General features: G+C 50.5%; 1 protein-coding gene across 2 annotated transcripts; it reads right to left on the bottom strand.

Moving 5' to 3' along the window:
- EMC1 (ER membrane protein complex subunit 1) lies at positions 1–27,798 on the bottom strand. 2 transcript variants are annotated; one of them, XM_049617954.1, is made up of 23 exons: positions 27,672–27,798; positions 24,462–24,586; positions 23,806–23,871; positions 23,466–23,559; positions 22,485–22,613; positions 20,534–20,660; positions 19,829–19,978; positions 19,345–19,512; positions 18,779–18,850; positions 18,373–18,432; positions 17,602–17,724; positions 16,739–16,835; positions 16,281–16,403; positions 14,453–14,652; positions 14,140–14,289; positions 13,334–13,495; positions 12,884–13,003; positions 7,897–8,034; positions 4,566–4,739; positions 3,774–3,984; positions 2,798–2,882; positions 1,562–1,691; positions 1–1,406 (listed from the first exon to the last, which is right to left on the bottom strand). In XM_049617954.1, exons 1-23 carry the CDS (start codon positions 27,770–27,772, stop codon positions 1,227–1,229), a joined length of 2,985 nt encoding a protein of 994 aa, XP_049473911.1. In that variant the 5' UTR covers positions 27,773–27,798; the 3' UTR covers positions 1–1,226. The 2 variants fall into 2 exon arrangements, with proteins under 2 accessions (XP_049473911.1, XP_049473913.1); XM_049617956.1 differs by having other exon boundaries at positions 16,281–16,400.
- Positions 27,799–27,856: the final 58 nt, after the last annotated feature.

Here is a 27,856-nt window from a genome sequence, read left to right as displayed (position 1 = left end):
TGCCGTTCACCATTCACTTTATTCAGACACCCAAGCATACCGCTCTGCCCGCAAGGCTACAGATGGTCTCCTCTGCACATGTCATTTCCACAGTAAGAAAAACTCCATCGTTCCCAGATCCGTGAACAAAGGAAACTCTTAGGACTTCTTCCATTCGTAGCAGAGACAACAGCCCAACCAATCAGCAATGCTTCATCCACAAAATGCCCATTTCCTTCCCCTACCCCCACTCTCCCCTCTTTTAAAGCTGCAAAGGTTACAACAGTAACATTTAAAATCTACTCACTTTAGGAGAAACACGGTGAGGCACTCATTAATTTATATCTAAAAGTAAAAATAAATAATGAGGTTCTTGAACAGGACAACTTCCTCTAGGTCAGAAGAGGACTACAGCCTGGGGGTGAAACGAGAGGTTAGCAGGTACCACGAAATGGTAGATTGTCTCCTCCTTGAAAATCTCTTGCAGGTTGACACAATTCAGTAGGATTAAAAAAGGCCTCAGCTTGCACACAACTTAGGTGAAAAGCACGGACCCAACAAACCAGGACACTATTTCGCACTCGACTTTGATGAACTGAATCAAGGACAGGGTGGCCCACCCTGATGAATGACAGCCTCCAAACAAGGGGCTCAGTTAAAGTGAGTTTTGACACCATATATAGATTCCTCAACTCTTTGGAGAAAGTCCATGAGAAGCGGGATCAGTCTTTAAGCCTCAACTAAGCCTGGATCTTCTTCCTCGACGTAAAACAGCAAAAGCACCTGCGAGGTGGAGTTATCAGTAAGAGTGCCCTCTGGACTTTGAAGCATGAGGCCGGGAAGCAGAAAGATCTCTGGACAGGTCTGGGAAACACAAGAGGCAAACCACAATCAAGTTAGGCAGGCCTCACAAAAGAGAAAAATCTGTTGGGGGTCTTCGAAACAACAACATTCACGAGTGGGCAAAAAAAGGAAACAGGGCGATAGCCTTCAGACGTTGAGGGCAAGTCCGTCGAGATGCTTTGAGATTCTCGGCTGAGACAACGTGTGAGTTCAGCCTCCGTGCGCCACCAACACCGCAGCAGACGTGTCCCGGAAGGAGTCTCCACAAGAGTCCCTCTTCTTCCCCACGACTCCGCTGACACGAACACCCAACACACATCCTCCCCTAGCCTGTCACACTCCAGCTTCCTGTCTGACCCTCTCAGCCCTCGGCTCTCTGTTCTCTGGCAGTGGGTCTTGGGTCTTTACCGCCAGGCCCGATTCAGGAGTTTCACTTGTGCCAGTCTCTTAGTGATCATGGTGGCAAACACCAGGCCAAAGAGGACACTGCTGATTAGCACGTAGTCATAGTCGTCCTTCAGGACGTCAAACTGCTTGGATGGGTAGACTCGAGTTTGGTAAATGTCCAAGCCGTAGGCCACAACCTAGAAGGCAAAAGGAGCGAGAAATACGTAAGAAAGGTGGCCAGCGGTCCACCATGACCTCAAACTCTGGTAAGAAAAGATATGGAATCCTCAGCTGTCTTCTGGGGTGAACCGAAAAGCAGCGATCACACACAGCGGCTGTGGGCTCTACTCACCAAACAAGTGGACTCCAGGCCTGAGGGAGCCGTGTAAATCCCTCGCATTCGAGAAACCGTCTGGTTGTAGTTAATGAATCGCTCTGCGTGTATCTGCACGTCTGGAGAGTACGGGATTAGGTTCTCCTCTCTGCAAAACATCAGCCAGGACTGGCATTCAAAACTCCTGCAAGGGGATCTCTTGGATGCCCTTTTTGAGTCCCAGGAGGTTTCCAGGCCACATATCTAGCCTCAGATCTTCCTTCAACATCTACTTGCATCACGTAGTTAAAAATTTAGCAGCTGAATGTCAGCAAGGGCTACAAGAAAGAAACCTGTGTGGAGAGTAAGATCTGGATTCCTACCTCGTTCTAAATCTAAGAAAACAACAGAATGCAACTTCACCCTAGAGGAGGAAAGTCAGGGCCACTCTAAAACTCACCCACAGAGCCACACTAGGCCAATTCCTGCTCTTTGCTCCACAGTGACTCGGTCCGTTCTCCTTGGAAAACCCTAGGATCCTCCCACGTGTCTCCCCAGCTTCAGCCGCCCCTCTCTCCAAACCAACACCCCCTTTCCCCCTGTTCCCCTTTTCCTGCTCCCTCTTCCCCACACCCCTAAGTGAAGAGGATTCGGGACAGAGGTGGAGAAATATGCAGAGATGATGGCGGTCAACACAAAAAATGACTACTAACAATGCCAAGCTTTTGACTTCCCCACATAACCCAACCCCCATGGCCTCCCTGAGCTCACTTCCTAGTGTCCCCCCATCCCTGCTAGCTGCTGCGGCCACTGTGGCCTCTTCCCTGCCTCTGGCTCACCAGCCATGATCTCAGGGCACAGGCACTGGCTGCCCCCTGCCTGGAAGTCTTCCCTTACATCCACAGGCTGGCTTCTGACCTCCTCCGAGGCTTCACTCCACAGTCACCTTTCCAGAGCGGCTTTCCCAGGCCACCCTCTCAAATTTCACCCCCAGGTACCCCTCCCCAGCCCTTCATAGCCCCAGTCCCTTTTTTATTTTCTCTCCGTAGCATTTACAAGTACCTAACACAACATCATTTCTCTTGCTTATCTCATTTAACCTCCTCCACCAGAATGTTAAGCTCCATGAGGGCAGAGAGTTTTGTTGGATTTGTTCACGGCTATGACCCCAGCCCCAAGCACAGCAGAACGGCAGACAGCAGGCCAAGGACCAGGTTTGTTCGATAGGTCACATTCTCAGGGTCAGAGCCTTCAGCACCACCTGCAAGGTCTCACCTGCTTTGTTCTGTTGGGATCTCAGGACGGCGGGGATCCAGCAAGGCCTTAGGAAGGGAAAGAATTGCTCCGGAAGGTAGCCCAACTACACAGAAACAAGTCAACAGAAGTAAATGTTCACACAGTGATCCAATCCCAAATCGGGGCTAGTCACAAAAATGTCATTATCACAGAAATTTAAGATAGTTTCAAACCAAAAATTGGGTCACTGAAGTGCCCTTAAGTGGCCAAAAACAGTAATTCAAGAATACACATGGGTCTGAATGAAGGTTCCCACTTTTGAAGATACTGGTTTCTTCACACATCATCCTGAGACCTCAGGAAATCAAGTTCTAGAATCAAGAAATGGGTATGATGAGAGAGAAGAGCGCAGAAGGCCACTTGATCTCTTCAGCCCTCTCCTTTCCCTCCAGTGACAGCCGCCCCAACAAAGCGGGCGTCCCCGCCGCTGGCCGAACACCAGAACACCAGGTGTGTGCATGTCGCTGCAGGCCACAGGAGAGCCTGCTGGTTACAGGATGGAGGGACCAAATCTGGGAAACCCACAGATTTGAGAATAAACTAGTGATCCAAGTGCCTGTCGGAGCTGAGAGTCCCTGACATCTCTAGTAAAATCCAGCAGACCAAGCAGCCTGCTAAGCTGTCACTAAGTCCCGCACCCAGACACAGAAGGAGACCCTAACCCCTGCGGGTTTCCGCAGTATCAGCACAGACATGACATTAGGGCTCAATTTGCTGGGTGAGGTGAAAATGCCTGACAGAGAAGTGACGTGGCTCATCAGAAATGAGTCGTGCCGTCTCTTACAGGTGACAAAGCCAGACTAAGGAACTTTCTCGGCTGAAACAAAGCCCTCCTCAGTAACCTCCCCTACGGTGGTCAAACAGGGTGTGCCAGTGTCGCGTCTCCAACCGTGTCCTTCAGTGTGACGCCCTACGGAAACCCCGCCACCCCGGATACCCTCCCCTGGTCACTCACTGAGCAGGTGCCGGCTGGTGATGCCCCGCTCGGTGATGGTGGCTTCCATGGCACTGATGGAGGAGGGGAAGATGTAGGACTGCTGGAGGACCTGGGGCAGCTGGGGACGGTCCAGGGAGCTGAAGGCGGTGGCGTTGTACTGCTCGGTGCCCTCGTAGAGCTCCAGCGCGGTAAACTCGTTACGCCGGGCCTTGGTGTTCCAGTACTGGTACTGCAGAGAGAAGAGAGGGCAGCTTGGGACGCGGCTGCTGGCTCGGCGGGAAAGGGGAACTTCCACAGGAAGCCAGCTTTCCGACGAGCTACACGTCCAGGGAGGAAAGAAACCACCCAGCACCCCACTTTTCTTCCTTGCTGCCAAGTTTACTAACTTTCAGGGTAGTTTTATCTAGTTTTATCCAAAGTGCACCATAAGACAAAAGGGGTTTTCAAGATACTCAGAAAGCAGAACAGCAAGTTAGCGTTTGAGCGCTTATTACGTGGCAGGCGTCGTCCCAACCTAGGCCACAGGACACTCTGCTCTCTCTACTTCACAAATGATGCAACACACTGGCTCAAATAACTAGTTCAAGGTTATACAGTCAGGAAAAGGCAGGGCTGGCATCAGCCCCAGGTGGTCTAATTTCTGAGCCTGTCTCAACTGCCATCCAGGGGTTTGGATCCTACAAAAACACAAAGCAGCCACTGGTTGCAACAAGAGGCGATGAAAGGATTCGAGACACGGGGAGACCAGCCACGCGCTCTTGACTGTGTCACGTCCCTGGTAGTGACACCTGTAGATCTGCCCCTCCTTACCACCACCCAGTTCTCGGAGTGCACAATGTGGACGGGGCCCTTGGCTTTCCTCTGCACGGAGGAGTGGATGATGCGCCCGGTGACACCATCAACGAGGAAGATGCCGATGAAGGTGCGCTCGTGGTGTATGTCTGTGCTCTCCGTCACCACGGCCAGCAGGTTGGGGTTCAGGCTCTGGGGAGAAGGAGAGAAGAGGTCCTTCAGAACCACGATGGCAAATCACGAGCTCCACTCTGCTGTGAGCCCTGGGCAGTGCGGGAGACCTGGAGCCTGCCAGCCTGGAGGAGAAACCAGACCTCCTGGTCAGAAGAGCTTCCTATTGGAGTTCGTCTTCCCTGCACTGGATCAGAGTCCCTGGGTGCCGCGTGCCACACCGGGTGCTTGGCCTACATCGCCTCACTGAATCCCATAAACCTGCGGTGGAGCTGTGGCTCTCCACATTTGGTAGGCGAGGAAAGGCTCAAGGTAGTCAGTTACGCAACCTGCTCACGTCACAGACACACCAAATGGTTAACTCAAGATACAGGTCTGCCCACTCACGGACCTAAGTCATCATTGCAGCGACGCTGTTTCTCTCCACCACTGCCCTCCCTACCACTAAGCCAATGGCCGAGTCTGCTCTGGTCTTCCCTGACCTGCTGGTACAATGTGACACAGGGCGGTCACCCCTTCTGGAAACACCTTCTCCGCCTAGTGTCCGTGACACGTGCCCCCCTGCTTCTCCTCCACCCCACGGACCCCTCCTTCTCAGTCTATTCTGCGGAGTCCTCATCTCTTCGGGCTCCTGGACCTCGTCTATGCTCGCTGTCATGGTCACGTCACCCACAGGAGCTGGCAATGGCCAAGGCTGCGTATCTATGTCAGACTCTCCCCGAATTCCAGGCTTTGACAGGCTGCCATCTCAGTATCTCTTCCTAAATGTCCCATCTCACACCTGACACGCCCCAAAGGGAACTCCTGTCCTGCCCCTGCCTAAAGCCTGCTCCCCGTGGGCCTCCCCCTGCGTCAGGGTCTAAGACCGGAGACCTCCAAGCCATCCTGGACTCCCCCTTCTCTCTCTCCAGCACAGACCCAAGCATCCCATCCATCAGCATATCCCACTGGCTCTACCTAAAGACACACCTGGAATCTGGTCCCTCCTCACACCCCACTGACCCTGGTCAAGCCGCCACCACATCCCTGGGGTTACTACAACAGCCTACGCGGTCTGCCTGCTCTCTCCCTCGGCCCTCTGGTCTCAACACAGCAGGCTGAGCGAGCCCTTCATCTTGGTCGTTTACGTCACATTTGTGTTCCCAACTCCCCACTGGCATTCCATCTCACGTGGCCTAAAGGCCAGAGTGGCAGCTGTAGTATGCCCCGCCACCTGCCACCCTCCGACCTCAGCAGCCTGGACTTTCCTCACTTACCCCATTCCAATCACACCATCCTTGCCATTTCTGGAACACTCCAGGCCCACTCTGGCCTTCCCGTCTAGAAGGTTCTTCCCCTGCTATCACACACTGTCCCTTCCTCCTTCCGTCCAAGTTTCACTTAGGTGTCACCATCTCAGTGAGGCCCTCCTAACATTCCTATTTTAAATTGCACCCCCTTCCAATCCCAGCTCTCCATTCCTTCTTCTCAGTTTCACATTTTTCTGTAATCAACCTCTAATTTGCTGTAAACTTATCTATTTATTTTCATTATTGGCCTCTCCGGAATATATAACAGCCTCAATTTTGTCTATTCTGTTCACTAACGTATCCCAGAATCTAAAAAAGTACCTGGCATCCTCATAGCACTCAAAAAAAAATGAAAGAAAGAAAGAAAGAAAGAAAGAAAGAAAGAAACAAACAAAGAAAGAAAGAAAGAAAGAAAGAGGAAAGAAAGAAAGAAAGAAAGAAAGAAAGAGAAAGAAAGAAAGAAAAAAGTACAGCTTCCCCTCTGTGATATTCCTTCTAAACCCCAACCAAAGTCTAACCGTGAGAAAAACATCAAACAAAAACTGCCTACAAAACACCTGCCCAGTACTCTTCAAATCCACCAAGATCATGAGAAACAAAGAGAGACTGAAAAACGGAACAGAGCGGAGGAGACTAGAGAAACAGGACCACTATGTGGAGCATGGGGTCTGGGGCTGGGGCCTGCGGCAGAGAGGGACCTCAGCGAAAAACCTGGTGAAGCCTGAAGGAAGTCTGGAGTTTAGTTAACAGTCTTGCACCAATGCCGGTTTCTGAGTTCAGACAGATGTACCACAGTCTCCCAGGAGAAACCAGGTAAGGGGTGAATAAGCAAATTCGATGCATGGTCTTTGCAGCTTCCCTGTAAATCTAACATTAGGCCAAAACAAAAGGCTTATTGAAAAAAGACTAAACTAAACAATGTGTGTGATGAATATGAATCTATTCTTTTTTTTTTCAATCTACTCTACTTTTTCAACACAGAAAAACACAAGTACTCTAGTAAATTTCACCTCATAAAGGTAAATCACATAGTGAATGTATTTTTCTCTAGTACAAGTCAAACGTACCTTAGAATTTGTTATTTTGGTTGTTCTGAATAAGTCAAACTGACTGCAGCCACGTGGAAGGCACCCATCAATAAAGATTTCAGATCAATGGCTCCAATAGCATTAATTACACAGCAGTACACTAACCACGGTCTGTGTTATCGTCAATCTTCAAGACAATCCTGTGACGTAGGTGCTCTTATCTCCAGTATATTCTTGAAAACAGACCTTCGGGGAGCCTACCCAAATTACCCAGGACAGAAGTTAGCCTGCGGCAGAGCTAAGTCTGTACGTGGACAGCCCAGCAGGCCTACACTCTGCGGCACGGCCTCACGCCTGGGGAAAGCAGCCTGCTCGTCAAGGCTCCCGGGTCGTGCTACCCTGTTCTATCCCATCTCCTCCTCCAACTCAACCCCCCACTCTGCAGAGGGTGTAACCAATGACCACTACTACAAGGACTGCATTCTCTCCCCGAGGTGCTGCAGCCCACTGGCCACCTCTCCGTCTCCCTCCCTTCCCCACTAACTAGTGTCGGACCACAGAGGTGGGGTTTCTAATGGATCAGCTAAGGCTCAACCCCAGAAAGTTCTATCAGCGCTACCACTAGTAACAACAGCTAACCTCTAGTGGGTAGCGGCCACGCGCCAGGCACTATGCTACACGTGAGCATTCGTGTGATCACACAACAACCCTAGGAACAGGGTATGTTATACTCGTTTTACAGACAATAAATTAAGGCTCAAAGGAATGAAATGACTCACTCAAGGTCAAGTATCTGCCAAATCCTAGAGCCAGAATCCAAGCCACTGCCCCTCTACTTGACACCAGACTGCTGAACCGTACCTTATAGAGCACACTGCGGTCCCCCATCACGCGGCCCTGGGAATGAACGTGCTCGCTGCTGCGCTTCCCCTTCACCTTGACGATGCGCTGTACTTCTGGGGGAATAGTCAGCTCCCAGCTTAGCTCAGTGGTAAGATCCTAGGGCCAGGGCAAGAGAACCAGCACTTATAAACTGGAGAGCACTTAAAAAAAAAAAAAGAAAAAAAAGAGGGGCGCCTGGGTGGCTCGGTCGGTTAAGCATCCGACTTCGGCTCAGGTCATGATCTCACGGTCCGTGAGTTCGAGCCCCGCATCGGGCTCTGTGCTGACAGCTCAGAGCCTGGAGCCTGTTTCAGATTCTGTGTCTCCCTCTCTCTCTGCTCCTCCCCTGTTCATGCTCTGTCTCTCTCTGTCTGTCTCAAAAATAAACGTTAAAAAAATTTTTAAAAATAAATAAATAAATAAACTGGAGAGCACACTTAGACCCACAAGAGCTGTAGCCAGATACGTCCCATACTCCTCTATTTGGGGCCTCTGTGCTGGAAGAAATGGAGATCAGAGCTCCTAAGAAAACAGTAATAAGGATCTAGTTTGTGCAGGAGTTTTGGAACTCTCGGTTTGGTTCAGAAAGATACTAAAGCTAGTAAGAAAGGAGAGGAATATTCCATGGTATCTCACTGTTTGAGTAAGAAATATCCAAAGAAAGTTTACCACTTTATTACTGAAGGTGAAGATTCCTAGGGGTGCCTAAGTGGCTCAGTTGGTTAAGCGTCTGACTTTGGCTCAGGCCATCATCGTACTCTTCATAGTTGGAGCCCCACTTTGGGCTCTGTGCTGACAGATCAGAGCCTGGAGCCCACTTCGGATTCCATGTCTTCCTCTCTCTCTGCCCCTCCCCTGCTTGCTCATGCGTGCACGCTCTCTCTCAAAATTAAGTAACATTAAAAAAAAAAAAAAAGATTCCTGTATCTGAGGCCAGCAGTAAATTACTAAGCTGGCAGGGACCCTGAAACATTACAGGAAATATTTTTTGGTTTTTTTTTGGTTTTTGGTGTGTGTGTGTGTACACAGTTTTTGTTTTTTTTTAATTTACATCCAAATTAGTTAGTGTATAGTCCAACAATGATTTCAGGAGTAGATTCCTTAGTGACGCTTACCCCTTTAGCCCATCCCCCCCCCCACAATCCCTCCAGGAACCCTCAGTTTGTTCTCCATATTTGAGTCTCTTCTGTTTTGTCCCCCTCCCTGTTTTTATATTATTTTTGTTTCCCTTCCCTTATGTTCATCTGTTTTGTCTCTTAAAGTCCTCATGTAAGTGAAGTCACATGATTTTTGTCTCTCTCTAATTTCACTTAGCATAATGCCCTCCAGTTCCATCCACGTAGTTGCAAATGGCAATATTTCATTCTTTTTGATTGCCAAGTAATACTCCATTGTATACAGATACCACATCTTCTTTATCCATTCATCCGTCAGCGGACATTTGGGCTCTTTCCATACTTTGGCTATTGTTGATAGTGCGGCTATAAACATGGGGGTGCATGTGTCCCTTCAAAACAGCACACCTGTATCCCGTGGATAAATGCCTAGTAGTGCAATTGCTGGGTTGTAGGGTAGTTCTATTTTTAGTTTTTTGAGGAACCTCCATACTGTTTTCCAGAGGGGCTGCACCAGCTTGCATTCCCACCGACAATGCAAAAGAGATCCTCTTTCTCCGCGTCCTTGCCAACATCTGTTGTTGCCTGAGTTGTTAATGTTAGCCATTCTGACAGGTGTAAAAGCATATCTCATGGTGGTTTTGATTTGTATTTCCCTGATGATGAGTGATGTTGAGCATTTTTTCATGTGTCGATTGGCCATCTGGATGTCTTCTTTGGAGAAGTGTCTATTCATGTCTTTTGCCCATTTCTTCACTGGATTATTTTTGGGTGTTGAGTTTGCTATGTTCTTTATAGATTTTGGATACTAACCCTTTATCTGATATGTCATTTGCAAATATATTCTCCCATTCTGTGGTTGCCTTTTAGCTTTGCTGATTGTTTCCTTCGCTGTGCAAAAGCTTTTTATTTTGATGAGGTCCCAGTAGTTCATTTTTGCTTTTGTTTCCCTTGCCTCCGGAGACGTGCTGAATAAGAAGTTGCTGCGGCCAAGATCAAAGAGGTTTTTGCCTGCTTTCTCCTCAAGGATTTTGATGGCTTCCTGTCTTACATTGAGGTCTTTCATCCATTTTGAGTTTATTTTTGTGTGTGGTGTAAGAAAGTGGTCCAAGTTCATTCTTCTGTATGTTGCTGTCCAGTTTTCCCAGCACCACTTGCTGAAGAGACTGTCTTTATTCCATTGGCTCTTTTTTCCTGTTTTGTCAAAGACTAGTTGGCTATACATTTGTGGGTCCATTTCTGGGTTCTCTATTCTGTTCCATTGATCTGAGTGTCTGTTCTTGTGCCAGTACCATACTGTCTTGATGATTACAGCTTTGTAGTATAGCTTGAAGTCCGGGATTGTGATGCCTCCTGCTTTGGTTTTCTTTTTCAAGATTGCTTTGGCTATTCGGGGTCTTTTCTGGTTCCATACAAGGAAATGTTCTTTATAGTCAAAGAAAACCAATACATATAGCTTTATAGTTAAAAACATTTTTTTTAACTATTTACTTGAGAAAGAGAGAATGAACGGGGGAGGGGGAGAGAGAGAGAGGGAGAGAGAGAATTCCAAGCAGGTTCCGTGCTGTCAGCACAGACCCAGACATGGGGCTTGAACCCACAAACCGTGAGATCATGACCTGACCCAAAATCAAGAGTCAGATGCTTAAAAAACTGACTGAACCACCCAAGCAGCTAAATACATTAGTATACATCCATACTGCATATATGTGGAGCCTTGGGGGCGGGGGGTTGGCAGGGAGAGAGACTAGAAAGGGACACAAGAAGGGCACCTGGGTGGCTCAGTTAGTTAAGCGTCCAACTTTGACTCAGGTCATGATCTCGCAGTTTGGGAGTTCGAGCCCCGCGTCAGACTCTGTGCTGATAGCTCAGAGCCTGGACCCTGCTTCAGATTCTGTGTCTCCCTCTCTTTCTCTGCCCCTCCCCAGCTCACGCGCGCTCTCTCGCTCTCGCTCTCTCTCTCTCTCTCTCTCTCTCTCAAAAGTAAATAAACATTTAAAAAAAAAGAAAGGGACACAAGAGCCCCCCAGGGTCCCGGTGCCATATGCTGCTTCCCGATCTGAGGGCCATGTACACAACCGCGTTCCTCTTGTGAACGAGCGAGCCGTAACCTCATGGTTCTGCATTTTCTCAATACCGTACATTGACAAACAATGGATTTAACAAAATAATGAGGTAGAAAACATACTAAATAAAAGGAAGAAATTTCACAAATTCCACTAAGTAAGAAAACCTGAATATGAACCCCACACATTCTGTGGTCCATACCACCATGACTCCAGTATTTACAAATGCACAGAAAGGACAAGGGAGGATGCACGGCCAACTACTGACACACACTCCATCTGCAGAGGTCTGCTCATGTTCTGTGTGCTTCTGGATCAATATTTACAACATGCGTAACTTAAGTTTGTTTTTTTTTTGAAATAAAATTTGTATTAAGAGCAAATCAAGCTGCACCGCCACCGGCTCCTGTGAAGCCATTTGAATGCACGAAAACCTCCCCAGGGGGTAAGGTCGCCAGTACGCTCACCTGGAGGTCAACGACCCAAGACTGCAGTTGGCTTATTTCCCACGTAAGCTTAGTGTCCTTTGTCCTCCTTTGGCTACTGTTTCCTCCCATATGTCCTTAGGACTCCACTGATCATGACACCCATGAGTTTGCTCCCCTCTACCACAAAGAACCATCTCTTTCAAGGTCCCCTTTTTATCAACTTGAAGGGACAATTTTTTTTCACCCACGAGACTAAAAAAGATGTTTTCCAGGGAGACCGTTCCTGTGCTGTTTCTGTAAAGATCGGCTGCTACAAAACGTCAGGAAAGGACACTTTTTTTTTTCTTTAACATTTTTAGGACAACAGCAGCTAAAACTTAGATGGCATTTATCATGTGCCGGACATTACTTCATGTGATTTACACCTTCATGTGATTTACAACCTTATGGGGGTAGATCCTACAATCATCTTATTTCACAGATGAGAAAACAGAGGGTTGGAGAAGTCATAAGCCCGAGGTTACAAAGTTAACAAGTGATAGAGCTTGGCTTCACTCAGACAGCTGGATCCAAGCCCTTAAGCTCTACACCGTATTGCCTCTCAAAAGACCCTGCAGGACAGGATGGAGGGCCTCTGGTGAGTCCACAAATCCCTTCTGTCCACAGCCCTACTAACGAGGCCAAAGTCAGCCCCTTGTGAACCTCAGAGCTGGACCCCAGAGCCAGTGTCTAGACTGTTTGCTAGTGCGGGGCTCAAGTATGTCAGCATTAGAACAAATCAATCTCATATCTAAAAATAAAACTCAAAGCACACATTCCATCAGGAGTGGGTCAATAACATCATCCTCATACAGAAAGTACGACTCATTACTCAACCCGGGTTCCCACCTCCCACCCGCTCAAGGATGGACAACACCCCTTCTCTCTGCTATAGAAAAAGAACATGGAATAAAAACTCCCCAGGGGAGGAGCACTTGGGTGGCTCAGTCGGTTAAGCGTCCGACTTTGGCCCAGGTCATGATCTTGTGGTACAGGAGTTCACGTCCCAGAGCCTGCCTGGGATTCTCTCTGCCCCTCCCCCACTTTCTCTCTCGCTCTCAAAATAAACTTAAAAATTAAAAAAAAAACCTCCACGAGGGCAGACTTCATGTATCGGGCACCCCTCTTTCCACAGCACCTAGACCCTCGTCTGCCACATAGCAGCTGCTCAGTATGAAAATGACCGCGAATCAGACATCGGGATTATGCTGATACGTCTACAACAGAATGCATATGCTATGATCCACTTCTTGGCGGAACATCCGAGGGACACCCTTACTCCTCCCCAAAAGGTCCTGCCACGAGGCGCCTTCCCTACCTTTCGAAGTCGATATCCACATAGCCGTCCCTGTTCTGCATCCACCAAATAGAAGAAGATGGAAGGGGCGAGCTCATGGAGCTGTCGCAAGACATTCCGAGTGGCTGGGAACGCCGTGACCTTGAAAACCCCAGACAGCCCAAGGAAGGAATTAAAGGAAAAGGACTCTCCATACAGTTTCTCAAGACTCATTACTGTTCACCTCCAAAAAGAGCCTTAAGAATAAAATAGCAAATCTTAAAAGAGTTGAAGTCCACTGACCCGACGTGGGGCGTAAGTCTACTTTTGCTGAGAGCCCGAGTTTTCTCAGGTGCAGGAAGAGCCATCGGGTGGCTCAGAGACGCCCCTCAAGCCCACACACGTGCTGGCTGCTTTGACCAGCTCCGACCACACACCTCCCCCCACATCTGACCCTCCTGGATGCCCTCCGGCCACTCGAAAGTCTCGCACCTTGTACTCATCATCGATCAACAGCAGCACCTTGGCGTAGTCTTGATCCATGATGGGGAGAAGCAAAGACTGCAAGATGGGGCGTTTCAGCACCGGGGGGGCCACCTGACTCCACTTCCCGAAAATGGGATTGAAGACATACAGCGAGCTCATTCCCGTCTCCTGAAATGGTCAAGCAAACAGTCAGACTCCACCAACCGGAAAAGAAGGCAAACGCTAAGGGTACATCTGGAGAGCTGGGACCTCAGCTCAGCTGTGACAGCCTCCCCAGTGCCCTCTGGGTGGATTCCCTCTGTGCAAAATCAAGTCCTGCCTCAGCGGGAACGGTCCTGGAGGCTAGCGTGTCAGAAGGGAAACAGGTAAACTGCCTGTGGCTGCAAAGTTAACCAAGCACCGGACATGCTGAGGAACAAACAAAACGGTCAGGCACCGACCGATTCGGCAGTGTCTACCAAACCGCCTTTCTAAGGACATAGAGTGAATCCACAAAAATCCAGCTAATTCTGGGAGGCAGAGAGAAACAGCTTGTGTCCTGCTCTCCCTCGTCTAAAGAGAAACCGGTGGCCTGTGTCCCTGGGAACGAGGAGAGCTGGCTCGTTCCAGGTCTGGTGACGTCACACCTCCTCCAGAGCCAACCGCCCCCCCATCGGTCCAGGATGCTCCCACCACTCAGGCAAACAGCTGCCTAACCCCTGAACACCCGTCCCTAGCTATCCCAGCATTCCAAAGGCCCCGGAGAAATTCGGCTTGCAAAACACTGAAAAGCCACACCTACTTTGGCTCAAATCCGAGGAGGACAGCCTCACCTTGTCCTTTACCAGAAGGGTGCACTGCGGGGGGTGGGGGAAATGGGCGGTAGTTCTCTGGACCATCAGTTTAAAGGAGGAGTCTGGCTTGACGTTGGGGAGATACTGTTTCCACAGGATGGTGCCAGAGCTGCTCTCGATGCCAAAAAGCTGCAAGATAAACAAATAACTGGCTCGCTACTAGAGAGACAAGCCGAAGAACCGACCCTATCCTGGGAGACTAGAGCTGGCCCTGTCCCCTACCAGAGGCTTTTTGCTTCCCACTCGCAGAGCCTCAGAAGGTTTGGGTAGCCGGGGCTTCAAACGCCCTCACCTTGCCTGAGGCCGTCACCATCACCATCATCTTCTGGAGGTTAAATTCGTCTCTGGCTAGGGTGTCAATGTTGACCTCATTCTTAATCTGGCTTCGGGGCTTCCGAGCGTCGTAGAACATCTTCCAGAGGTGGGAGGTCCATGCCTGCAGCAGGATGAGCTGCGACGAGAGGCGTTTCAGGAACATTCCCAGCAAGCCGTCTGGTGTCAAGGAAAAGGTAACACAACTGAGGCTCCCTCCTCATCGGACTAGGTGTTGCCAGCAAGGGGCTTCTCTTGGCGAGGGGTCTCTCCCGCTCCTGTGGGGCATTCAAGTCATCACACGCCAGGCTGCAAGTCTAACGGGCAGTCCTTTGTCTGAAGCTGCCCATCTCACGCTCAGGTACAGCCATGCAGGAACTTCCAAAACCTGCTTTCCTGGCTCACAGTACTCCACCTCCTGGAATCTTGGGAGAGGAGACTAACTAGGAGGTCAGGGGTCAGCCACGCAGGCTGTAGCCATGCTGGCATGTCTCGGCCACGGCCCGCATCCAGAATGGCCAGAGGAAAGCTTCTGGGTGCCGCGACAAAGCCGCAAGAGGGGAGAGTATCGGGGTGCAGGACTCAGAGGCAGGTGCACTGTGGACAGGTACTCCCATTACCCACTGCTTCGTTCCCACCCCGTCAGCTATTTAACCTATTCCCGACAGACCAAGTGATGACTGACCCCCAGAGCTATCACTCACTCCACCCCACCCCGTGACTGAGGATGCCACCCTCGAGTCTCCTCTGGAGGGTCAACGTGGCCATCGGAGCCAGCCAGTGTGAATAAAGAGCACAGTCTCTGGTGTCGCCTGAATTAAAATCCCAGCTCTACTACTTATTAGCTGGGTGACCCCTGTACATAACCTCTGACCTCTGGCTCCTCATCTGTAAAACCACCTGTCGTCTGCTGGGCTACTGGGAAGATTAGACCACAGGATATACACACAGGACTTCACACCATGCGGGGTGCCCGGCGAGCGTTCACTGAAAAGTAGTGCCTTTGCATATCCTACTTTGCAGCAACCTCAGCTCAAGGAAGAGGAGAGCCAACGGGACAAGTCACAGCCCCAGCGGTCCATGCACACACGGTAGGCACCTCATCGATGCCGGCCAGGACAAACAAAGAACCAACCAAAAGCTAGCCACGCGAGCAGGGAACGAGCAACAGGGCAGCAGGAAGCAGATTTTACCTTGAATTGCTGGATCCGGGCAGCAGAAATGAATAGTAAAGTCAAATTAATCCTCAGCTCAAGAAAATCCACAATGCCTACCGGGGTGCCCGGCCCAGAGGAGGCCGAGGAAACACCAGCTGCGGAGTGAGGTGAGGGGAGGGAGGGAGAGGCGGGAGGCAGGACTGACCAGAGGGGAGTGAACCAAGTCCAGCCTGCGGCTTGGGACTGGCCGGCGTCAGAGGGCACCGCCAGTCACCACGACAACCGCACCCGCCCAGTCACACCTCTCCAGAAAGATGTGGCTGGGGTTTGGGGATGCCTGACACGGTGCCTGGAGAACCGAGGTACCGAGGCAACAGTAGCTATCATTCTACTGAGTCAAGCTTCCTTTCCCTCAGGATCTCGCCACAGAGGGATGCACAAGAGACTCCTTCAGAAAGAACGGTTACCTAAATCCCATGGCCACAAACGCCCCGGAGACTGGTCACAGAGCTAGGTCCACACAGACTGGCAAAACGACTGTGCCCAGGAAGCCGGGGAGGCCACGAGCCAGCGTCTCTTGTGGTCTAACTGCCAAACCCATTCCCGGGGCGGCCCCTCCAGCAGCCCTGCTGTCCCGGCCTCCGTGCCTACCCGCCTTCTTGCCAAATTCGCCTTCCAGCTCAGCCTGCGCGCCAGTCAGGGGCAGATCCACCGTCTCCAGGCACACCACCTCCGCCAGCGACTCCTCCCGGCCCCACAGCACCACCTTCCCTGCTACGGAAACCCCGGTTACAAAAGCCAAGCCCGCCTCCCCCATCGCCTGAACGCACTCTTCTCCGTGGCTCAGGGATTCCAGCAGCCCCTGCGGGAGACGGAGAAGCAGCGGGGGAGGGGGGGATTCAGCAGCTCAAGTAAGGGGAGTTCCATACCCCACCCTAGCATGCTAAGGGATTACTCAAAAGCAGGTGACGTATGGCTCTAAAAAACATTCAGGCTACACTCCGCTGGAATCTTTGCCGGCAGCCGGTCCACAGACCCCAAAATAGAGTCTGACTAGACATCTGGGCAGGCCTGAAGAAAAAGAAGAGGGCCGAAGGAGGTCTGCTCACCCAGCTGCTGCAGAAACAGCACCAGGTGGTCCTCCGTCTGCACCAGGGCCCGGTAGCCCACGGAGTCATCCTTCTTCAAGAACACCTGGATGTAGAGCTGTGGGCAGAGTGAGAACCACGCAGTCGGCGAGCATCCGCACGCCTCCGAGCACCAGACCCCCAAGGCCGAGGCACAGGGAGCGGTTAGAGGCCCGGCTCACGGTGTTATTCGCTGCGTAAACAATACGGCTACCACTCAGACCCCCCACGAGGTAACGTGAACTCGTCGGAGCCGGCGCAGGGGTGCTAGGCTGCAGCTCGGACCTCCCCAAGGAGGAACCTGCGTGCTTCCCGGGCGCCGCGTCATTCCTCGTGCTCCAATCCCCCGCAAAGCGAGCAGAAGGCTCAGATCAGACGTTCCATTTTGGAGACGAAGAAGCCACGGCCCCAGACAGGCTGAAGAACACCCTGAACGCGCAGAGTGGCAATGCGGGGCGACAACCGCAAGTGCAGGCTGTGGCACCGGTGACCCCTTACTAGCTCCGTGACTCTGGGTGGCATCCTGAATCTCACCAGGCCCAGTTTCACTGGTAAAATGAGGGTAGTAGAGCCACTTCACAAGGCTGGTGACAGGCGGGGTCCAGTCGATTAGTGCGTTTATGAAAAGCTCAGCACAGCGCCTGGCACGCTCACCGCTTGGCATAAATGACACCTGCCTCTGCTGTGATTCACAGGGACTTGCAACAGGTCGGCTGCTCAGGAAGAACTAGAACCCGTGTCCGGAGAGCCCTAATCCAGGGCCCCAGGCTGCGAGCTGGCCCTGAGGAAGCGAGGCTCACGGTGAGAGGCTCACAGGACAGAGCAAGACCAAGGCCCCAACTCACCCGCTCTGGCCGAGTGCCATTCTGTTCCAGGCTGAAGGTGATGGTGGTGTCCAGCAGCCGCCGACCCGTTTCCACTAAGTAGAGATTGATGGCGTAGGTCTGGTTGAAGCACGCCAGTGAGTCCTGTGGGTACGGACGGCACGGGTTAACTCGAGAGATCCCCCAAAGCAAAGCCCCACAGAGGACGTCCAAGAATTGGGGCGAACCACCCTAGAAGGGGACCAGGCCAAAAGAGGAAATACACGCAAAGGAAAACAAAAGCAAAAAAGAAAGCTTAATCCTGAGACGGAAGTAAGGTACCTGAGTCAACAAACAGAACTACGACTGCTGTACTTGTTGCAGAAGGAAGTCGGTGCGGCGCAGCAGACTTCCCAGAGGTAGGGCCACAGAGCTCTCCAGAGGAGCTTCGGGGACGGGGGACGCAGCAACAAGCGTGCCACCCAGGGTCCCACACTCTGCCCCGATGCAGATGCACAGACTACCACTTGGCAATACCAGCCAGGACCCCAGAAGAGACAGGGAAATTGAGCGCCAGGGGAAAAAGTGCTTAAGAACAGATTCTAGGGTCTCTCCTTCCAAATTCCCAACTAAAGAGGATCCAGAGAAACCGGATTTCATTTACAGAACGTGGCGAACCCCATGTGAGGCTGAGGGCTCCGGGAGACCCGCTCCAAGCCTCAGCTGCTCCCAGCTTCCCTGGAGGGCCGCCCCTGTCTCTAGGTCTGGCACGATGCCAGATGCCCAATGCTGGTACTCAATGCCACACTGTACCTGAGGACTAGACTTCTCCGAAAAACTCCCCAGTGACCCATCTTCAGAACTGCTAGGTTTCTGCGGGGGAGAAGAGAAGGACAGAAGGAGAAAATTTAGCCAAAGGGTCACTCCCCAGGCACCAAAACGAAGCTCTCACTTCTGTGTCGTCTCAGCCCCTGGAGAAGACAAACCTCACTCCTGACTCTTGCCCAGAGAGCCTGTGCAGCCCTTAGCAGCCCCAGGGGAAAAGTGAGGTTGTAATATTAGGGTTCATTCCCGGGGACAAGGGGGTGTGCAGAAAGTTCTGTAGAACCAGCGAGAACTTATTTCTCAACGGCTTCCTGCCCCCTGCATTCCAACCGCCCCGACTTTTGGCTCTCAGGGCTCCTGGTAGATAGGAGGAGATGCTACTCTCAATACTCACCACTTCGCTCCGACAGGTCATGACCGCAGCCACCGTCTTCTCCCCAGTGGTGGCAAAGCTCACTAGGGCAGCCTGGGAATAAAGCAAAGTGCCACTTCCTAAATGGGGCCCGTACCAGCCAGTGGCCTTACAGAGGAGCACCTCTACAGGGAGGTCCCCTAGGCCTTGAGGCTAAAAGTGCTCCTCACTTTGGAGCACAGCAGCCAGGGCACATGAGAACAGACGAAGGCCCCAGGTGCGTCCATAGCTGCACATAAGCCTTTCCCCGTACCTCCAACACAGGCACAGGCCAGTCATAAATCTCATGCTGTTATTAGTATCTACACGGAAGCTCGAATTAACATCCCCACCCTGCTGCAGACTCAGAGGAAGGCCCTAGTTTTACTCTCAACATTCTTTGTGACTCTCAGAAAAAAAGTGTTCCATTTCTGCTCTAAGGCTAACCCCTCTCAAAGCACACACAGAGATGTCTGGACCCGGAGGAAACATCTACAGATTCAGAGGCAGGGTTTTCTAGCTTCGTGACTTGGCTAGATTCGCCTGAATCCTATGCTGCCTGCGGTTACCTGTGGGAAGTTCTTGAGCAGACTCAGGACCCCGTGACGATAGTGCAGCAGAGCATAGTGACTCGGAGACAACTGCAGGAAGAACTGGGCCCGAGAAGGATCCACCGGGTTGGGCTGCGTGGGCAGGACCCGGGGCTGGAACCCACTTGCAAATTCCAAGTCAAGAGACTGAAGGGCAAGAAGAAAGAGGATTAGGGCTAAACGCAGGCAAGTCACCGATCCACTGATCCATCCCAGGCCTGCTTCCCCTGCCCCACTTTGCCAGTGAAAGTAACTAGGCCATGGCATGTGGCTCCGGAAGCTCCCATTCAGGTTCCCCAAAGAGAAGAGTGGCCCATTTCCCCTCACACCAGGTCAGCCAGAAGCCCGACCTTTTCCCAGCAACTGCCAAGGCTCAGGAAGGAAGCAGCATCACCAGGAGAAAGACTTTTCTAAGCGGCAAAGCCAAGGCCTTGGGCCAGAGGGCCGTAGCACTACCTCTCACCTGCAGTGGGATCTGTCTCAACTCCCACTCCGTCTCCAGGGCCAAGGTCTGGAGGGACCGTGAGCTCGGATCAGGACACACCAGCACAGCCTCATCCACCACACCACAGGCTCCGGTGAGACTCTGAAGCCAGGGGGTTGAAACCCTGACCTACAGGAAAGATAGCCTAGTGAGAGGTTCGTGAGAATTTTTACATTTCCCTCTCGGCTCATCAGCAATGTCACCACCAATCTCACGGGGGGCTAAGCTCAAAGGTTCTTCATGGCTGGCTCTAAAGGACTTCTTCCCATCCCTCCCAACCTCTCAAGAGCTCCAAAGTTGGAGAAAATCAGGATTTTGTTTCTGGTCACTGGAAAAACATACCCAGTCGTCTTTAAGACCTGATACTTCAGGTAAGCATTTCTCCACTATATTTATCAAATGTGGTTTCCTCGCTATCTCACGGTATCATCTTCTAAGAAACTCACAGGCAATGAAAGCAACCTATGTAATTTTCAGCTGCCCCAGTAGAGCACCGCGTGCAAATGTGAGGGCTTTAAACAAACACTGGATGAGAAGAAAAGAGTCCCAAGTGACCAGAATCAGGGACCACGAATGGCTTCTGCATCTTCCCGGCCAAGTTCTCTGGTCCTGGATGCAAAGAAGGGCTCCATCTATTCCCCTCCACAATCCACAAGGCTCTTCAAGCCGATGCCTTGACCATACCTGCTGAACAATCTCTCCATCTTCCACGTTAAACTTGACAATGTTCACGTGGCTGAAGGGAACGACTCCGAGGGCCCACACCACCCCAGAACCGTAGGAATACATCATCTGGTAATGGATGCTGTCACTAAGAGACAGAAGAAAAAAAGCAAGGAGCAACAGCTTCAGCTGTGGGACAGGCCCATCTCAGGGGTCCTCTAAAATCAGTCAGGTCCTGGGGCACCTGGGTGGCTCAGTCGGTTAAGTGCCCGACTTGGACTTGCCCGACCTGGTTTGTGAGTTCGAGCCCCGCAATGGGCTCCGTGCTGACAGCTCAGGGCCTGGAGCCTACTTCAGATTCTGTGTCTCCCTCTCTTTCTGCCCCTTCCCCACTCACACTCTGTATCTCTCTCTCTCAAAAATAAACATTCTTAAAAAATAAAATAAAATAAAATAAAATAAAATAAAATAAAATCAGTCAAGTCCTTAGCCAGAAGTCACAAACTAGCAGTCCCCAAGTAGGTTTTGTTTGGCTCACAGTTTTGTTTTGTTTGTTTGTTTGTTTGTTTGTTTTTTAAATAGTCGTCAATATTTAGAACTGAGACTTTACAGGGGCGCCTGGGTGGCTCAGTCAGTTAAGCGTCTGACTTCGGTTCAGGTCACAATCTTGCCATTCCAAGTTCGAGCCCCACATGGGGTTCTGTGCTGACAGCTCAGAGCCTAGAGCCTGCTTCAGACTCTGTGTCTCCCTCTCTCTCTGCCCCTCCCCCGTTTGCACTCTGTCTCTCTCAAACAGGAATAAACCATAAAAAAAAAAAAGGAACTGAGACTTTACATGTAAAAATCAGATTTCTAGCTCTTCTTAAAAGTAGGAATGGCACCCCCAGGCATTCCTATAGGGCGCCAATCTGCTGGGTAAGGCTGCCCCCTGGAGGCCAGCCAGGCACACTGCAGCTGCCGGCAAGCCCCTTTGGCCCTCCTTTGCTCCAGGATGCCATGCACTTGGCCACATAGGAACTTGAGTTTTACACTCTGAAAATGGCCACAGGTCTAAGCCAATCTTTTCCTTTCCTCCCTGCCTCCTAATCTCTCCCAGCTTTCCACATCTAGGACTTCTGGAAACCATCTCAAACCTCACCCAGCTCCTACCCTGGCCTCTTCTTCAGTTGTTCTGATTCATAACATGAATGAAAGGCTGAGTCCAACTGAAGACGCACTTGGGTGGCTCAGGTGATTAGGAGACTGACTCCTGATTTCAGTTCAGGTCATGATCTCACAGTTCATGGGTTCAAGCCCCGTGTCGGGCTCTGTACTGACAACATGGAGCCTGCTTGGGATTCTCAGTCTCTCTCTCTGCCCCTCTCCTGATCACGCTCTCTCTCAAAAATAAGTAACCATTAAAAAAGAAAGAAAGAGGGGCGCCTGGGTGGCTCATTCGGTTGAGCGTCCGACTTCGGCTCAGGTCATGATCTCACGGTCTGTGGGTTCGAGCCCCGCGTCGGGCTCTGTGCTGACAGCTCAGAGCCTGGAGCCCACTTGGGATTCTGTGTTTCCCTCTCTCTCTGCCCCTCCCCCGCTCATGCTCTGTCTCTCTCTGTCAAAAATAAACAAACATTAAAAAAAAAAAATTAAAAAAAAGAAAGAAAGAAAGAAAGAGAGAGAGAAAGGCTTAGTCTGACTTGAACCAGAAGTCAAAAAGCCCAGAGTGTTATGACCAGGAGCAAGTGAGCCACTCCCTTTGCCGGACTGCCTCTAGTGCCCAGTTTGAGAATTTTCTCCTCACTGCAAAGGAAACGCCAGAGGTAGCAAGGCCTTGGAGCGCAGGCCTACATCTAGTGAGCCCAACACCATCCATGTGATGCCAATATAAGGTGAGCCTGAGCCAGAACAAACGCTTCAACCCTCAAGGAGACACAGGGGCTTGTGGAGAGCAGGCCGAGGCAGTCATCACCAGCTGGGAAGGTGGCCTTACCTTTCTGGGAGATGCTCCACCCACTTTAGGTGCCCACTGGAGAGATGATGCAGGGCAAGAGTGGTCTTCTTCAGGACCGCGATGTACCTCACTGATGCCTGCAGGCCTACCAGCCCGAGCGCCTGGAAACTGAGCACAGGTACGGGGGTGAGCACGGCCTGGCACCTCCGGGGCCTTGGACTAGAGGAGACGATCTGGAACACTACCACTGCAGCTTGGTAGGTGAGAAAACAGGCCTTGGAGCCAAACGCATCAGAACCCCAATACTGGCTCTGCCTGTGTTTGGCTGACTTGAGGAGCTGCATTTCCAACCACTCGGCTGTTCTGCTCCCCTGAGACCCCAGGAACCTCCTAAGGGTTGCTCCCCCCACCCCGCCCCCAGGACTGCACAGCAAGCAGGTGATCCCTCTACCGTGGCAACCTTCACACAGTACTGCCACTGAAGGCTACGTGCTTGCCTCCCCCAGCTGACAGTGCGTTTCTTGATCTCACATTCACACGTGTGTTCCCGCTGTCTGGAGGGCTTGCCAAGTGTTTGCCAAATACATTACTATCAGAAGAGGTATAGGCTACTGCAAACGACCCTGGAACGGAAACAACCCCAGCAAAGGTGTAACAGTAGCCCAAGTTGCTCTCGCAACGTAAAATTAAAACACTGGGAGGTTTACATGACATTCTTATACCTAGGACATTACAGAGTTCTCAAGTCACGGTAAGATGAGGACCACCATTCGAGGGCAAGGATACACTCTGCACCTAGCACAGAAATCTGCGCCTACGGGGGTTCAATAAACACTGGCAGAGTAACCACATGTTCCATGACCTCAACTCATCAAGACACTGGGTGTTTGATGTTCTTTGGCTCTTCGGTGGTCCGTGAGGAAAAAAGCCAAAAGACCCGGGATTGCTGTCCATGCAGACCTGTGTTCCAGCAAAGCCTCACGCCAAGCCTAGGTGAAATACAGCTTCTTTGCCCTCTACCTGCCACTGTCCAAGGTAATCTCCCAATTCAGGCCCCCAATGTTAGTCTCCCAGGAACGCATGATCCGGCCTCCATTGGACACAGTGATTGCATCTGGAAGAGAAAAGACCACGGTGAAGTCATCTCCCCAACTGGCCCTCTGTAGCCTCCTCCGACAGTCTATGCACAATGGCCGCACCTCTGATGTATGGACGCAAATGGAAGTTACTTGCGATACCTGTCCTTTCCTTTTGAAAACACCCCTTCTCCTTTCTTAGCCAACCCTGCACAAAGGAAGGAACCAAGGAATGGGGAGATGGGGCCAACACCACGAGAGAGACAAAGCAGGACTCTGCTTACCCTGTCCACAGAGCAGCATGGCGTCCACAGCCCCTTCTGCTGTGCCCTTGTCAACATGGCGCCACACTGAGAAACATGAGAGTCAGAAATTACTATAAACTATAAAAGAGAGGCATCCAAGGAGACAGGTAGGAGAGAACTGAACAGCTCTTTGTTTGCGTAGCAGTATCCAGTTTTTTTTCAAAGGAGAGAAGGATTACAGCTAACTGGCAATGGTCTCCTCCCACTCACTAGGTAAGGAGGGGAGGAAGGGTTGAGAGGAGCGACTCTTATCCCAGTCTGAAGTCTCTTCACTTCCCATACCCCCTGCCACCCTAAACGTACGATTGACAAAACAAAATCTCTGTGATCCACAAGAAAAGTAGTGATTGTAAATTGCATGTACACAATCTTAGTGCCTAAAAACATCCATGAAAGCAGCATAAGGAATTGGAGTGGCATCCAAACCTTTACTGCAGAATAAAAGAACGGGTTTTTTGAAGCAGTATCTTAAGAACTCGCAGGAGTTCTCTTACTCGCAGTAAGAGATGCATCTTTTGGCCAACCTGTCCCTAACTTGAGTTGCAGCCAGGAAGACTACCTAAGCCATAGGCCATTCTGGATTCACTATGGTCAGCCATCCCATCCCAAGCTAATGGCCTACACAGGTCACTCACAGATCTCCCCTGTCCGAGAATTTAATGCTGCAATCACATTCTTTTCTGTGGCCACAACCAACTTCTTGGATCCAGGGGAAAATTCCAAGGAGGCAAACTTGAGCTTCCCAACATACTGCTGTCTCCTGAGGAAGAGAGTACAGGGCAGTGACAGGGGTCAAAATCATCACTGCACAAAATATTTAGGGAAAAGACAACTGTGCCAGTACGTGAGGTTGTCACCATCTTAGGTCCTTATCTCAGGACACAGGAGAAATGTCTGTTAACGAGATCCGACCAAAAGCAAGATTTCTATGCAGTGTAGTCAGAAGCAAACAGAACAAGGAGAAAGAATACACTCTGGTAGATAAGAAGTGCAAGTCTTCCTTTTAAGTTCACATATTTGTCTCAAGTGACACATCTGACCAAAACCCCCCTGGAATAAACATTAGTCCTCTCGGTCTTCGTTAATAGAGGGACTAGACGCTCCTATTACACATGAGGAAACAGACACAAAGCCTGCTGTTCACAAGCATACAATCCAACTTGCCCTTCTATTTTCACTGAGCTCTGGAGAAAAAAAAAAAAAAATCATGCAGATTTTCCAACCAAACTCCATGGATGGGGTCAGGCTTCTGTTCTCTACAGCCTTTTCGAGCCCACTCCATGCTTGCGATCCATTTGACTCATTACTCAGACTTCCCTTGGAATAGATCCCGTAACTTTGAACACCGTTCTCTAGCATAAAGGGAATATAGTTAACTCTGCATGGCTCACTACCAAGTACACAGGAGGTGCCCACACATGGCTGTTAGGCAAGAAATACTCTCATCTCTGGCAAACTAAACACACATGGCATTTGCACTAAATTTCTCTTGTGGTGTGGTTTGGTCCGGTTGTTTTTTGTTGTCGTTGTTTCGTCTTCTTTTTTAAAGAAACTGAGCGGATAGACAGACCTATGTGCCATTTGACAGTTTCTACTTGTATTTTCACATACTTAGTTCTTGCTATATCTATTAAATGCTTTATGAAGTACATAGGATAAACGTTACTAGTTTGGTTTTACAAGTAATAAATGACTACTCTCATTTTACACATAACTGAACTAATGTCTATTGAGGTCAACTAGTTACTGTCAGATCTAGAACACAAAACTAAGAACTTCTGACTCTAATACCCAAGCTCTCTTCTAAAACATTGCTATCTTTTGGGGTGCCAGGTGGCTCAGTCAGTTAAGCGTCTGATTCTTGGTTTCGGCACAGATCATGATCTCACGGTTCGTGGGTTTGAGTCCACAGCGGGCTCTGAACTGACAGCACAGATAAGCTTGCGATTCTCTCTCTCTCTCCCCCTATCTCTCTGCTCCTTCCCCTATTGCTCACTCACACTCTAGCTCTTGTTCTCTCTCACACTCTCTCGAAACAAATGAATAAACTTAAAAAAATACATTGCTATCTTTTATTTGAACTGCAAAAGTAATGCCTGCTCGTTGTAGAAGATATTAAAACTATGTAAAAGTATTTTTTAATCTTAAAATGCTTGGGGCGCCTGGGTGGCTCAGTCGGTTAAGCGTCCGACTTCAGCTCAGGTCACGATCTCGCGGTCCATGAGTTCGAGCCCCGCGTCGGGCTCTGGGCTGATGGCTCAGAGCCTGGAGCCTGCTTCCAGTTCTGTGTCTCCCTCTCTCTCTGCCCCTCCCCCGTTCATGCTCTGTCTCTCTCTGTCTCAAAAATAAATAAACTTAATGAAAAAAAAAATTTTAAATGCTTAAAATACCACCACTATAAACTTTTTGGTGTTTTAGCGTATTTCTTTCTGTTTATTCTTCTATTTGTAAATTGCATATACCTAGTATTTGGTAAGTTGGAATATCGCAGGCACATACATATGAAAACGCCGTACGCATGTAATATTCACATATTACATTGTAAGGATTTCCACATATCATTAAAAATGTGACTCGAGAGGCACCTGGGTGGCTCAGTCGGCTAAGCCTCTGACTTCAGCTCATGATCTCACAGTTCACAAGTTTCAGCCCCGCATCAGGCTCTGTGCCGACAGCTCAGAGCCTGGAGCCTGCTTCAGATTCTGTGTTTCCCTCTCTCTCCACCCCTCCCCTACTCGTACTCTGCCTCTCTCCTGCTCTCAAAAATAAATAAAAAAGCATTAAAAAAAAAAAAAACTTTTTAGTGTGACTCGAGTTGCCTTTGTCACACTGTCTTATGTCACATACAGATACATCTGCCCCACCAGACTGAGCTCCTTCCTAACTCTGTATCCACAGCACCTAGAACACCTGTTGGCCCATTGCAAGCACTCAACAAATACATGAATCAATGTGTCTGATACAGAAAAGACTGCACAGAAGAGGAGGTATCCAAGCTGGGTCTGAAGAATAAACTGTTCCCTGAACAGTAATAATAACGGGTAACATTCACTAATTGCATTCAATGAGCCAGGCATTGTACTAATTTAAAGGAATGATCTCACTCATCCTTACAACTACTGCAGGTAACAATGAACTACTAGTAAACCCATTTTACAGATAAACCTTGGCACAGCGCGGTTAAGTCGCTTTCCCAAAATCGCACAACCCTTAAATGGCAAAATTTAGTTTCAAATAAAAGCAAACCAATTCCAGGACCTTAAGGAAGGGGGCGAGAGTGAGTAAGCGAGTGAATGAATGAGTTAATGGCACCTCCCGGCTGATGTGAGGCTTGCCGGGTCTTACTCTGAGCCCAGGGTCGAAGTTGCCTGGAAGGGAGCAGAAAGGGCACTCGGTTTAGGACCTGTCTTGACCCAAGCCTCTGTTCACATACCCAAGAGACGCCAAGTCGCGGAAGAACGAGAGCTCACCAAGGGGCTGTCGACCCCCGACACCCAGTAGATCAGAAACCTAAGTCACAAAAACAGGGCCTGACGGGGGAGGATGGAGCAGTGACCTCTGACCACAAAGCCAAGCATGCCTGAAGGTCAGGGCCGGCTTCACGGGCTCGCGACCTGTCACCCAGGGACTGGCTTAGAAGTGCCCCTCACGCTTGGTTTAATGCTCTGCTCTGGCCATCTCAAAACTCTTCATTTTTCAACGCGGGGTCCCACATTTTCATTTTGCACTGAGCCCGGCAAGTTATGCAGCCGATCCTGCTGCCTGTAACGGCCCTCCCTTTAGCAACCACATAGGTACTGAGAAAATAGCCACAGATTTCCCGAACAGGCCCCACGCGCACGCACCAATCAAACTTGCCCACTTGGTCTTCGTAGACCGCGTCCGAAAGGACAAGCAGGGCTGCCCAGAGCCAGGGCCAAAGAGTCGCCCCTACCGCCGCCGCCATGATAGGAGCCCGGGCCGGCCCGCCGCCGGCCCGGCATGCACCGGGCCGCAGGCTCCGCCTCCGTGGACCATAGAGTTGGGGGCG

This window comes from Panthera uncia (assembly GCF_023721935.1).
Source record: "Panthera uncia isolate 11264 chromosome C1 unlocalized genomic scaffold, Puncia_PCG_1.0 HiC_scaffold_4, whole genome shotgun sequence".
In the NCBI taxonomy this organism is placed as follows: Eukaryota; Metazoa; Chordata; class Mammalia; order Carnivora; family Felidae; genus Panthera; species Panthera uncia.
This window is presented reverse-complemented; position numbering and strand designations above follow the sequence as displayed.